The sequence below is a fragment of the Solanum verrucosum genome, unplaced genomic scaffold, assembly GCF_900185275.1.
Source record: "Solanum verrucosum unplaced genomic scaffold, falcon-dt-bn FXZP01000103.1, whole genome shotgun sequence".
NCBI lineage: Eukaryota > Viridiplantae > Streptophyta > Magnoliopsida > Solanales > Solanaceae > Solanum > Solanum verrucosum.
This window is the reverse complement of record NW_026020048.1, coordinates 10,098,208-10,111,826: the sequence shown is the minus strand read 5'-3', so window position 1 is coordinate 10,111,826 and position 13,619 is coordinate 10,098,208. Positions and strand designations below refer to the sequence as shown.

The following is a 13,619-nucleotide window of genomic DNA, read 5'->3' as shown; positions in this document are numbered from 1 at the left end:
ATTAAACCTTTTTTTCTAACAAAACTTTTATGGTGATTGGCGAAGAAATAGATGATCCAACTTTTAACTGAGAATAACGATAGACCATTTCACATAATTCAAGAGTAAAGTTGACCTTTTATAGATTGATCAAGAGATTGACGCATGAGACTTAAATTAGTGTTTGTTTAGACCTGATTTATTTTCTTAAAAAAGTAAAAATTAAGACGACATTTGATTATACATTTGACTGATCTTGTGAAGATAAAAGTTTGATTCAAGTTATTAGAGTGAGTAAAAGTCTGATATTGATTGAGGAATGCATTGATAGTCTCCTTATATGGATTTGGATAAAATATTGCCCTGGTGAGCTAATTTTTTTTTGTGTGTTTTCTACCGTAGTGCAAGCTACTCTAATAAATTTTTTAACTCTTACAAGATTTCTTGGGAATGATGTTTTAGGTACGTTTTGACACTACAACATTTCTTGAAACAGATGTTTTGCACCCGTTAAATTAGGACATTGTACCATTTACCAAGAGGAACAATTCATTCATTTTCTTCAAAATAAATATAATGTATCCAACGGCTCATCAAGACAACGACAAATTCTCCGGTGAAGGATATAATCCAGGTCCAATGAAACAACCTTATGTTCCTCCTCACTATGCATCTACCCCCGGTATGCCGGTGCATTCTCCCGGCGCTACCACGGCACGGTGGTCAACGGGTCTTTGCCACTGTTTTGATGACCCTGCTAACTGTTTAGTTACTAGTGTTTGCCCTTGTATCACCTTTGGACAGATTTCTGAAATACTAAACAAAGGAACAACTTGTAAGTATTGTATATACACATTAATAGCATTTTTTGTTGTTGGATAAATTGATATTTGGTTACCAAGAATATCAGATGTTTGTGTTGTTTTTTTATGTTAGCATGTGCGAGTAGAGGTGCATTATATGGTTTGCTGGGACTGACAGGATTGCCTAGCCTATATTCCTGCTTCTATAGGTCCAAAATGAGGGGGCAATATGATCTGGAAGAGGCACCTTGTGTTGATTGTCTTGTACATGTTTTCTGTGAACCTTGTGCTCTTTGCCAAGAATACAGAGAGCTTAAGAACCGTGGCTTTGATATGGGAATAGGTAATTATTATATATTATAAGTTTATATAATCTGTAAATATAAATAAGATTTTCGCTATATCGACAATAATTTGTGTTGCAGGGTGGCAAGCTAATATGGATAGACAAAGCCGGGGAATTACGATGCCCCCTTATCATGCAGGCATGACCAGGTGAAATGTATGCTTTTGTGGTTGGATTAATATCCTGCAGCTAAATTAATTTTTTTCCTTGTAATAAGATGATTTAACTTTGACAAGCTTTACAATTTACAAGTGTCTTGACAATGCTTTCCATGTATGTTCTTCTGGCTATGTGTTATTAAGTTTGAAAATATATTTTGATTTTAATTTATCCTACCAATGAAACCATTAAAACATGAATCCATGAGCAACATATATATATATATTCACATTAACTATTTGCTTGTAGGACAACAAAAACCGAAAAAATTATAGAGAACAAACAAACTGAAGAACTAGAACAAAGGAAAGATACATACCAGTACTGTACTATTGTTATACTTATCAGTATACAAAGAAGGAAAGGATAAACAAATAAACTTTCTAGCACACTGTTTTAATTGCTATAGTTTGAGTCTCCACATCAACACCAATCAACTCTCTAGCTCTCTGGGCTTGTATCATCCAATCAGTTCTACTCAACACAAAAACCATGAGACATGCACAAACACCTTGAGCAGCCAACAAGCCCAAACAAAGGCCCAACAACCCCATCTTCATAACAAAGCCCAGTACAATAGCTAGAGGCAACCCAACACCATAGAAAGAGCCCAAGTTTATATGAACAGCCAAAGCCGGCCTTGCACTGCCCCTCAAAGCACCACAACCGGTGGTCTGTGGGCAGTTGCCCAACTCACACAACCCCACCACCGGCATTGCTGCTGCTGTCAGCCACAAAATCGACTCGTCGTCTGTAAAAGCCTTGCCCCAAGCATTTCTTAGTGTTGTCATAAATATCATTGCTAATAAGCTTGTTAATGTAGCGCACAAAATTGCTACATGACATGAAGTCTTTGCTTTATTAGGCCTATTGGCTCCCAACTCATTCCCAACTCTTGTTGAAACAGCTAAACTTAATGCTGAAGGAAATATATAAGCAAGTGAAGTTGCCTGCAAGAGAATTCCCATAGTAGACACAGCCTCTGCAGCATTTAAAAGAACCCCTGATAACAAAATCATCAACTCATACCACCACCACTCTAAGCATACAGAAATACAGCTAGGGACAGCAAGAATCAAAATTGGTTTCCACCCTTCAAAGCATTCAGTTGACCAACCTTGCCAAGATTTTCTATGAACACCAGAAAAACTAACATAAAGAAAAAGAACACCAAGGAGATTAAAATCAGCTATCACCACAGCCATAGCAACACCTTTAATACCAAGGCCAAGGTGATAGATAAGGAAATAGTTTATAGGTGCATGCAGGGCAAGTGAAAAAGCAGCACTAAAAGTAACAGGGAAAGTGACATTCTGAGTTCTCAAGTAGATTTTGAGAGGATTGATAATGGATTGAAAGAAAAGATTAGGGAGACAAAAGGACAGATAAGTAGAAGCAATTGATGAAATGGTTGGATCTTGGCCACAGAAAAGGAGTAAAGGTTCAATCTTTATCCACAAGAGAGAAATGGGGATAGATGAAAATAACAGAATCAAGATTGTACGTTGGAGAGTTTGACCCATAAGAGGCCATTGTTTAGCACCACAAGCTTGAGAAGATATAGCCTCCATACCCATAGCTAGGCCAGACAGAACAGAGAAGCCAGTGATATTAGCTATGCCAATAGATAAAGATCCACCAGCAAGTGCTTCTTTACCTAATCTTCCCATAAACAACATTGATATCATTGATTTTCCATATACAAGCAATCCAGCAGCAATGATGGGAAAAGCTATTGAATATAGCAACTTCACCTCCTCCACAACCTAGAAACATACATTCCAATTAATCTCAAGATTCAATTTCTAAACATTTTCTCTTCAAAAAAGGATTTATTTTTTATAAAAAACGCTAACCTCAGAACTGGTTGGTCGTTGATGAGTTTGATCTTGTTCATCCGGATTCGTTGTACTTGTACCTGCATGAATTGATTTCAACCTCGGAATACTAGGATCCATCAGCAGAGGTGTTGAAGCTGGTAGAGCCATCACGAGTGTTGAAAATCAACACAAGGTGCACAGAAGCTAATAAAGAAACGGTTGAAGGACGATTAATTAATATAGAAAGGGATCATAAACATTCTATCGTTGTCAGCGAGAGAGAGTAGAGAGAAGAGAGAATTGAAGTACTAGTGAGTAGTTTCAACATCTATTTAATAAGGAAAATGTACATGGTGTTGATATGTATCAGTGGGTGAACAGTAAGCTTCGGTGGTTTAAAAATGGAGCGATTAGAGAGTGAGACAGAGGAAAGATAAGGTGGAAAGTGTACATGGGGAAAACCTTTGTCCTTTCTCTACTTCAATCCAAATCTTTGTTGGAATCCATGCAAAGGCCAAATTTCAGTAAGCTGTCATCTCATCTCTTCGTCATTAGATTCTTTGCCTTTACATTTCCTTTCTTTCTTTCACTTCTCCATTTTTTATTTCACTTTTCATACTCTAATCTAATTCTTGATACTTAGTCTTTGTGTTATAAAGCTAACAAGAAATCAATTGAATAATCAAATCTTGTGCAAACTGACATAAATATATCATTTTACCAAAAAAGGTACTAAAAGAAATATGACAGTAAAAATCTTCACTACTATAAATAGTATAGTAAACTTAAGTAGTACTTAGAGAAAAAATGAACCTGGAACGACTAGTTAGAATACATCATTCACTAAAAAAATTAAAAATTACATCATTCACTTGGTAACAGAATCTGAAAAAAGAATGACTACCTGCTATAAAAAAAAAGAAGATAAAACCTCTAATAAATTGCAAAATATTTTCTTTATTAATTTACTTCAAAATAAAAGAGAAAGGTACGTTGAAGCACTTTACTATATAAATATCAAGTGGTAATGGTTTGAGATTAATTTTTATTTTTAATCACATAAAATACAAATTTAATCTCGAACTTAATCCTGAATATCCCATTAATTAATTCAAAAATTATAAATCTCAAAGACTATAACTTTGTCCAAGAAGCAAATGACCTCTCACATCTCACACTATATATATATATATATGGAGCGGCAATAAATGTCATTCCTGCGTTACCATAAACTCGAATCCAAAGATCAAATGCAATAATTTAGGCCCTCTTTCATCTAGGGATTTACAACATCTATGGGTGAGGATTTAAGTGAAGGAAAGAGGCATCGATGTATATGAAAACTCTCAATGCATTGCACGTGTAACACATCACTTGTCGTTGCTAAGAAGATTCATGGAAGATATGTATACATACATGAACCATTCAAACGGCAAAAGCAGGTCAAACTCTACGTTACTCGTGCGCCTTAATTTGGACTGGAGTTTAACAGAATTTGGTATTAACGTAACTCAAACTCTTGCCTAACTGCCAAATTCTCAAGAACCTTATTAATCATTGCTCTATCGTTCGTATTAATAAAACTTAAATACACTCGATGCTTAGCTTCTAGGCATTATTATAGAGGGTAAAATGGGTATTGTCCAGATGCATGAACAAATGATATGACGACACATAATATTTATGAAAGGGTAGTCAGGGAGGGTTAAACGAACCCTCCAAAGACCGAGCCTAGGAATGAAGTTCAGCTCAGAAGGGTCCCGAAATCCACATCACCAAGACCGGTGCCTGAGCCTCACTAACATAGCCTACCTAGCTCCGGAAAGGCAGAATGGATTCAAACTACATATTCTGCCTTGTTATATTATGACACATATAGGCAAACATTAATTATGTTATTCTTAATCAAGAATTTTTTATATAGCTATAACGATTCTTATAGATTGTGAACACTAATTTGTTAAGAAATAAATGAATTAATTAAGAATATAATGTCATTATTTGTTGAAATTGAAATATTACGATAAGAATAGGATAAGCTTATCATCCTGAAAATCACAGAGAGGTATATTTATCTGTCTCTTGCACCATAAGTCCATTGCACCAAAGACTAGTGAATTTTAAATGCTGTGTTGCAACACCAGGTTCATATGAACCAAATAATTTCAAACGCAAAGTATGAATTCATGTATAAAATCCACTAATATCACAACAAAGTTAATCTGAACCCATCGTATTAAAGGGGATTTAATGTTATAAAGTATTAAATGTTGAATTCACAAAATTTTGATTTTGAATACGACTTGCAACATGGATTATGTTGATATTATCATGGCCATGTGTTAGTCATAAAGTAGCAATATACTTTTCTTTCCTTAAAATTTAATTTCAACTTTGGCTGAAATTGCTGTTACAATACCAAACTTTATGGAGAACCTTTTACCCCTGCACTATTTAATAGTGCAGGGGTAGAAGGTCCTTTCCAAAGTTTGGTATTGTTACAACAATTTCGGTCAAAGTTCGGATATATTTCAGATTTTTTTCCCAAATTTAAAAGAAGCGTATTATTGACGGAAGCCAAGATAATGAGTCTCTCTAAATCTCAAAAGCAGTATGCATAGGTAGGGCACCTTAGTACCAGCTAAATTGTTGTATCAGGAGAAGTAATCCATGTCAAAGGTGCAGATGATATTTCCCCTTTTTGTCATAAAACTTTAGGGACCATGTATTGTCCATCTTCATTGTGTTCCCTTTCTTCCCTTCCATAGGACAGGATCTATCTCTATCAATATCTCCCACAGTTGATGAAAGAAAGAGACGCACAACAAACACTTAGACTAAATTACCCGGAACAGGCAATCAGATTTCACGTGACACTTCGTCGAAATTTTCATCAAACAATTGCTTTGCATGTCACCTTCAAATGTGGGGACCCAACCCTCCTGATTATTGCATGAAATTGATAATTCTTATCCTACTTGCATTAGTCATATTCCCAACTGCATGGATTTTCTCAATCAACTTCCCATCATTTATTGACAGTGCACTAAGCTCTAAAATATGAACCACTTACTAAGACATATTGCTGGAGGCATAGGTCAAATACTTGATATATAGCAACCCTTCCATTATTTGATACAATATGTACAGAACAATGGGATACAAGTCCAGATACCAGTAAAACATAACCTCCTCGGAGTCGGAGAGAGGAGGTCTACAGGTTACATGAGAAATTATACATCTCCCCGAGTTTTTTGCCCAAGGCATTCGCAGTGGAAGACTTGTCTTATGAGTCAAAATATTTAGGTAACTTTTCAGTCACAAAAATTATTGAGCAATTCTACCTGATCCTTAAGGCTAAGTTGAGTAACTTTTTTATCACAAAATAGTTTAGAGACTTTGATGCAATAAAGTAAAATTGAATGAGCATCCGTGCAATGACCGCTAGTACTATTGGAATGCAACTATTCGGCTACACAAGTTACTTTTTGGGAGGAATTGTAATGGTACGATGTGAAGTATTGGGATTGAGGGGAATAATTCCACTTCTTTTTGCCGATCCGATCAAAGAATTAATGAACCTTTTCTTCTTTCTTATAAATGGTAAAAAGTGTAGATTGTAGAGTAAAATCACAACTAGAACTAAGCAATCAGCATTGGGAAGAAACTACATAATTAGACAAGATCCAAATTCTTAGAGTGAAAGTCATTTATGTTTGGTTTTCCCTCAAGACTAGGCGAGGTTTAATTCTTGGAACAATCAAGTGAAGACACCTTGCAACCTTTCGCTTTTTTAATCCCATATTTGGTTTAGGAGATTAAGATCAAGTTAAGGATTGAAAGTTCAACTGTTTTCCAAAAACATACTGGCATGTTGCAATCAATCATTTTGCAAGATTTATCAAGAATGTCGCAGCTAATTGGGCATAAAACTTTACTCGGGAACAATTCAGGGGATCTACCTGTATATGAAATTAGACATCGACTAGGGAAACGAAAACAACCTGGTGACAAATACATCTTAACTTCCCACAAAAATAGTCTTGTTTTTCAATAGCATTGTTTCGCTTCTTTCTTCTTAGTAATTTCTTCCAACTCTGCATTTATAATTCTGTTCCTCCATCCCCATACTCACTGCAATCTCTTCGAATGGGGAGAAAAGTCATATAATGTAAACAGACAGAAGACTTTGAGGGATTGAGAGTAAACCACAGTTAAATATAGTTAGCATAGTTAAAATGCAGGTTAAAATCCAAAAGATTTCAACAGGAAGCTTCAAATGTGATATAGTAAAGCTGTTGGAGCCAAGATTTTAATGGGTTAGTTATCTTCAAAGCAGACACAAAAGTAACCTATTTAACAGTGTGGGGACTAACCGCTAGACCTTAAAAAAATGTGCTCCACATCTTGCAACTAATTCATTTATCTGAGGCCTGAGAAGGTCAATTCCAAGATTTTCTTAGAAAACTCGCAATGAAATTATTTGGCTTCAGACAATCTCCAGGTTCCAACGAATCACTCTTTGAATGGGGATAAAAGATACATAATGTAAAATATAGAAAAGACTTGGTCCAAACTGACTAAGATAATAGTAATAATGTAATACATACTACTTAGTAAACAGATTGAATAAGTTGCTCTCTTTTGTCTGTATACTATTATTCTCTTTTCCTTCTATCAACTTCTTTCCTCTCATAAAATTGGAATTACAATATCACAAACACTTAACACATTTACCATCTCTATGCCTATTACATGACCAAATCATTAAAGTTCAACAACAATACTAGAAGTCCTCAAGTCGAAATCTTGTAATTCCAAATGTATGGCCAATTGGCCATATCAGTTGGGAGCAAAGAAGATAAGTTGTCCCTCCCCTTTCTCATGCAATATAACCCATGACGGAAAACTGTGATAGTGTGCCAGTTGTTAAAGCTAATATAACCAAGTTCTGTGGCCTCATTTGTGAAAGATAGTGGAAATTCAAGTCACAGTTGAAGAGTAAAGTCATGAGAATGACTAAAGCTAAGAACGAGAAACATTGGTTGGCAGCAAAGCATCACGAATCCCAAGGATAACGGGACCCTTTTAAGGCATAGCCCCATAGTAGGCTTGAACTCATGAATGCAACTTTCTAAATTCTAGTTCTAGCTACCAGTTAACTAGTCAAAACTGGACTTCATGCATCAATGAACAACATTGACAAGGCTCAATAAAGATCTTACCTCTTGAACATCTCAATTGCTCTAACGTAAACCTACAAACAATTCGAAACTTCTCTAATTCATATTTCGTGTATGTACCTTCAGAGTTCAGACTAAAATGAACAGCTACTAAATCTCACTAAATCTGTATAGCCCCTCCCTAATGACATAGGCAAGGAGCTATATTACGTTAGAATTGATGAAGATGAAAATCACATTCACCCCCAACCCCCAAGAAAAAGGCTCAGGTAATCAACCGTCATCTCATAATTGACAAAGCATGGAATAGGATCCCAATTCAACAACAGAACTCTACTCAGGTAAGCCAAATGACAGTCTGATGTAGTACTACAGAAGTGTGGAATTTTTTTAATCATATACCTAATTACTTGAAATCTCATGGGTTCAGATCACATCCGCAGGGCCTCATCTCTTCACAGTATCTCAAAAATCTGCTCAGAAGCATGTGCACAAGTTGACAAACAAACAATAATGAGATTATCAGTGAACTTCAAAAGAATGGAAATACGAGACAATTGTGCTCATATGCATCCGCAAATGGCAATACAACAACATTGGGTCCAAATAACTCATAATCCCATTCCTGGCTTCACACTGATGTTTCCATGCAATAATAAACAGCAAGAACCAAATTAAGAACTTACATTAATGGGCATTTCTGCTATGAAAAGACCACTACTTTCTTCAATGCTTTTGAGAGTAACAACTTCGCCTCCAACAACCATGTTAATCACGATTCCATCTGCATATGATCCAGAAACTTATGTGATATGTTCAAGAATAATAAAGCTAACATGACACTATACAATCAACTACGTAAAAAATAAGGTGGGGGAAACGGGCTGTTGGATGACATCCTTCTTAATTGACTCCATTGAAGAAGAAGTATTATAAAGGAGATGTGAAAAATAATTATGTTCTGTCTTGTTTTTCTTTACTTCCATCCTCTTATTCCTTTCCTCAAGTCTAATCTGCTCTTTTGTCAAATTCAGTTCTATAGTATGGAAAGAGAACCTGCTGCCAAGCAAGTAGCCATGCGCCTCATATATGTTTCCTACATAAGAGCATAACAACAAGGTTAGTGCATTTGAAAGTCCTGGGGTACAGGTCACAAATTCAAAGAATTAAATGCAACTGTCAAGTGAAGTAGACTATTTCTTTCACTATACATGTTTTTTCTAGGCCAACTTCCACCAACAATTTCGAGGATCACATTTGGTTCCTAAAGAACAGAAATGAGACACTAATAAGATTTAAAGAATTAAGAACATAAGTTTCTTTTCAGCCTATGATACATATTATACTCATGAAAAAAGAGAACTGTGAAGCCGAAATACCTCAATAAATTCAATCCCCATTAACGAGTATATCGAGTTAATTGTTTCACACATATATTGATTTTCAGCTACAGTGATCGATTTTATCTGAGCTGATTATGAACAAGTGTAAAGTGGAGCCATATATGTGGCCAAATGAGATATCTGTCTCTAATACAGTAAATGGAGGCAGCATCTGGGCTGTAGCCCAAGCTTATGAGTCCAGTTCTTCATTAAATTGACAAGGCCCACTTTATTATTTATCAACAGCTTACAGGTGCTGTGCAGCTTATTAGTTGTTCGTGCATATCATCTAGATGATTTTGTTTTAGCTGAAATCGGTACTAATATATGTTTACATTCATTCACAGCTTTGGCAACTCTTCCAGATGTTCATCTTCTTCATACACAAATATAGAAACTACACTGTGATGTTTATATTCTTCACCAAATATCTCAAATTGATGAAAGATTTCACCCGACGTGGTATCAGAGAAAATTCAGGGTCTGACAAGATCTTCATGAAAATTTTTCTTCGATTGATATTAGGGTTTTGCAATCACAGCAAACCTCAAGTCAGTACTTGCATGTCAGGATACTCCGGAGCAATTAATTGTTTTTTTTTCGTGTTTAAGACTTGAAAGTCTCACTAGCTGCTCTTGTTCACCTTTGGTTCTTCTTGTTCATCATTATTACTTCTCAGCCTAATCAGCATATGCCAAATCCTTAAAATTCCTCCTGTCCTATGAACCCGTTTGTATATATACACACATCAAGTAATCCTGGAACATGGTGGTGTGCAGTCTCTTGATGTAAACGGGTTTGGTGGATGGCGAAGAATCATTCTCACATTGCAGTGAACTAAGTTGCTCGGACTCTTCACTTTATGTGCCGCACCCGTGCAACACGACGTGGGTAGGGGATCTATACGGGTTCTAGTCAATCAGTTCTTGGTACATTGAGCAAAAATCGATAGAGAAATTTGAGACAACACGATGATTTCTGATATCAAAACAAAAGCTAAGGTGAAATTATAAATTAGGCGTACTGTTTTTTTTATTGCTAAAGATATTTGTATAAAAAAAGTCAGCAACAAGAAGATGCCTTAAAGATATTTACAGATCAAGATCACTGTTGAATGTGCAATGAACTCAAGAAGTTTATCATGGCTTCTATATCATTCGTAATAGCCATATTACACTAAAAAAACAGTTAGAAGATGCATACATACTTTATTAGAGTTACATATTCAAACTTGCTCTCCGAAATTCATGCATTTCTTTCCTTCCAAATACCCATATTACACCATACCAAATATGGTGTAATATTACACAATATTTGGTGTCCTTCTCTTAAAAGACTGTGCCTAGACATTAGAATTATCTGCATTTTGATACTAAATTCTTACTTAATCTCACTTCAACTTCATTCCTCTTAAGAAAGCTAAACTTACTATGAATAAATTATATTCTATTTCTATTTATCCTAATATCCTCAGTCTCTAAAGTACTTTCAATACTACTTCAAACTCGTGAGAGCATTTGCACAGAGTTCGAGCTTTTCGTTTTAAATTTGGAATCCTCGCGACCTAATCTAAGAGCTCAATGGCTCCAATTTGATAGTTATTCTAACTGTTTTGTTTATCTAGTATTATCATCATTTAAAACCTGGAGGTACATACCAACTCTCAAAAAATATGAATTCAACATGTTATGTCTATGTATGTACTTCTAACGTAATTTTCGATTTCACTTTCTAACAAAGATAAATAATCAGCATGTCGTGGGTGGATGCTTCACACAGAATCCAAAAGGAGGGAAGTAATGGACATCAAAAGCTGGAAGAACTAAGCAGGTCTCAGTTTACAGTGGTCAATCGGTGCCAGAAAGGAATAAGCAGATCTTAGAAATTTATGCTTTACTTGAACCTACTCTTTAAAAGTTAGCTTTCTCTTTTTCTAAATTCCAAGCCGTGAACAGTATTGTCGTTTCACACAAGTCCACCCGAGTGTTATGATCCAACAATTAAAAGTCGCACCTCTAATTAACAAACCTTCAAGTCCCATGAGCAAGAGTTATTAAAATGTTGAAAAGAATGATCAAGGAAATGTAAAGCCTGCAAGAAGAGTACCTTCTTTGTTGGTAGCTCGTAATTAATCAAGATACGAGCATTCATAGGTGACTCCCCAGAGTTAACGAGGGGAAGGCAAACATCCGTGACAACTATCAAATGACACTTCTCCTCTTCCTTCTCTGTTTCCCCTGTATCCTGCTTGATCCACCTCATTGTAGCTTGACGAAAACTAGCTAAAACTCTTGCACGTTCTGCTTCAGGAAGATCACTGTACTGCAATTTCACATATATGTTCAATCAATCAACTAACCCTCGATCCCAACCTAGTTGAGACTCTCCATGTCGATTCCCCTCTGTTAAGACTAATTTCATTTAAATAACATGTTCTTCATTCAATCGATCAGCCAGCTATGACTCAACTTCAAAGTTCAACCCTACCTGTATCCGTTATATGAATACTCTGTAATTATCTAAGTCCCATAACAGATTATCAACGTTGATTTAACAATTTAATTATAAGCCAATTTGCAACAAAGAGGAAAACAGATTGAGAGAGAACCAGAGCGTCGATTGTAATATGTGAGATACTGGAAAGAGCGGAGAAGACAGCGTCGAGCTCGTCACGTGTGCTGCAGCTAACTACAATAGGTATGGACCAAAGCCGGCCAGCCATGCCCAATAGATCCACCAAAGTCTCCTGTTTCATTTCAGTTTCAATAAGTATAAAAAGCTAATGGCTGACGGAATTGGAGAATAGGAAGGGTTACCATTTTGAACTGAAGTCTATCGACGGCGAGGTAGAAATGACGTTGCTGGCTGGAATTGAAGCTTGATGGAGAAGTCGATAATGGAGCTTCATTGGGCTCCATCAATGGCTTCTGAGACTTTTGCTTCGCTGAACAATTGAAGAAAAAATTCACTGCTTACCGGATTAAACCTTCAATTTCCCTGCAGTAATCTCCCAGCTGAGCGTGTACGCGTTTTCAATGTTCCCAGAGATTACCAATATTCTCCTCGAAATTCAATTAGTATAAAATACTTTTTCGGGCTGTTTTCCTTTCTTTACAAATTTTCCCCAAGTATTTTGTACATAAATTTAACTTCCAAGTATAATAACTTTAAAAATGGGATATTTTAAAAGTAAATTACTCAGGTTAAACACTCATAAGTATAATACAAAATATAACTCAGTCCCTAAATTTATCAGAGTATTTCATTTACACACTCAAAGTAAGATATGTTTCGATTGAACACTTCAACTTCTAATAAGGTATTTTAATTAGATACTATTATATTTATCAAAATTAAAATAACACAATTTATGTTTATCAAAAGATTTCGCACAATAAATTTCTCTGAAAAACTTATTAGAGCACGTTTTGAAAGTTATATTATAATTGAAACTTGATATAATTAAGAAGTATATTATTATTATTATTACTATTATTAATTATATATTGTATAATTATTAAAACATCGTAATGTTTTAGTAATTACAACAAGGAGGTAACTTTCGTCTCTGTATATTATTTTAACACAATTTTATCTTGTCACTATAGTATCCACATTACAAATGTAACAAACCAAAATCTTCACTATACTAATAAAAGCACTGGAACACTATTACAACTTTAAGATTTTAACTACAATAATCAAACTACCAAATAACAATGGAAATATTGAAATAATAAGTAACTAAAGATAGAGATAAGAACGGATATGAGAAACTTAGACTCTAGAAGAAGAGGAGATGACAAACATTTTCTTCAATATGCATAAACCCTTCTTTCAAACTCATTCTTCCTTTTAACCAAATGTTAATTGGACCTGGATCCCAAATAAAACACTCCAACATTTTATTTGACCCAATCTCATTCACCACTTCTAACTCATAGACC

The 13,619-nt window shown here is 35.3% G+C and overlaps 3 protein-coding genes across 3 annotated transcripts; 1 reads left to right on the top strand and 2 right to left on the bottom strand.

Annotated features, from left to right (window-relative positions):
- The first annotated feature begins 603 nt into the window (after window positions 1-603).
- On the top strand, window positions 604-1,348 carry LOC125822604 (cell number regulator 2-like). The gene is made up of 3 exons (XM_049502019.1): window positions 604-814; window positions 916-1,125; window positions 1,208-1,348. Exons 1-3 carry the CDS (start codon window positions 619-621, stop codon window positions 1,279-1,281), a joined length of 480 nt encoding a protein of 159 aa, XP_049357976.1. The 5' UTR covers window positions 604-618; the 3' UTR covers window positions 1,282-1,348.
- Window positions 1,349-1,670: 322 nt separating this feature from the next.
- LOC125822078 (protein DETOXIFICATION 48-like) lies at window positions 1,671-3,297 on the bottom strand. The gene is made up of 2 exons (XM_049501445.1): window positions 3,144-3,297; window positions 1,671-3,053 (listed from the first exon to the last, which is right to left on the bottom strand). Exons 1-2 carry the CDS (start codon window positions 3,273-3,275, stop codon window positions 1,671-1,673), a joined length of 1,515 nt encoding a protein of 504 aa, XP_049357402.1. The 5' UTR covers window positions 3,276-3,297.
- A 5,258-nt stretch (window positions 3,298-8,555) lies between these two features.
- On the bottom strand, window positions 8,556-12,720 carry LOC125822602 (eukaryotic initiation factor 4A-3). Its single transcript, XM_049502017.1, has 6 exons — window positions 12,489-12,720; window positions 12,281-12,418; window positions 11,779-11,994; window positions 9,347-9,386; window positions 8,977-9,074; window positions 8,556-8,763 (listed from the first exon to the last, which is right to left on the bottom strand). Exons 1-6 carry the CDS (start codon window positions 12,588-12,590, stop codon window positions 8,746-8,748), a joined length of 612 nt encoding a protein of 203 aa, XP_049357974.1. The 5' UTR covers window positions 12,591-12,720; the 3' UTR covers window positions 8,556-8,745.
- Between the last annotated feature and the right edge of the window lie 899 nt (window positions 12,721-13,619).

Bases quoted from the DNA above. Each gene is read 5' to 3' on its own strand.
- LOC125822602 (XM_049502017.1), bottom strand. From the start codon at position 12,590: ATGGAGCCCAATGAAGCTCCATTATCGACTTCTCCATCAAGCTTCAAT. The intron at 9,387-11,778 runs GTACTCTTCTTG...GCTCTTATGTAG, and splicing joins ACGAGCTACCAACAAAGAAG to GAAACATATATGAGGCGCAT. The intron at 9,075-9,346 runs GTTCTCTTTCCA...GATCATATGCAG, and splicing joins GGCTACTTGCTTGGCAGCAG to ATGGAATCGTGATTAACATG.
- LOC125822604 (XM_049502019.1), top strand. From the start codon at position 619: ATGAAACAACCTTATGTTCCTCCTCACTATGCATCTACCCCCGGTATG. The intron at 815-915 runs GTAAGTATTGTA...TTTTTATGTTAG, and splicing joins ACTAAACAAAGGAACAACTT to CATGTGCGAGTAGAGGTGCA. The intron at 1,126-1,207 runs GTAATTATTATA...TTTGTGTTGCAG, and splicing joins TGGCTTTGATATGGGAATAG to GGTGGCAAGCTAATATGGAT.
- LOC125822078 (XM_049501445.1), bottom strand. From the start codon at position 3,275: ATGGCTCTACCAGCTTCAACACCTCTGCTGATGGATCCTAGTATTCCG. The intron at 3,054-3,143 runs GTTAGCGTTTTT...GTATGTTTCTAG, and splicing joins AACGACCAACCAGTTCTGAG to GTTGTGGAGGAGGTGAAGTT.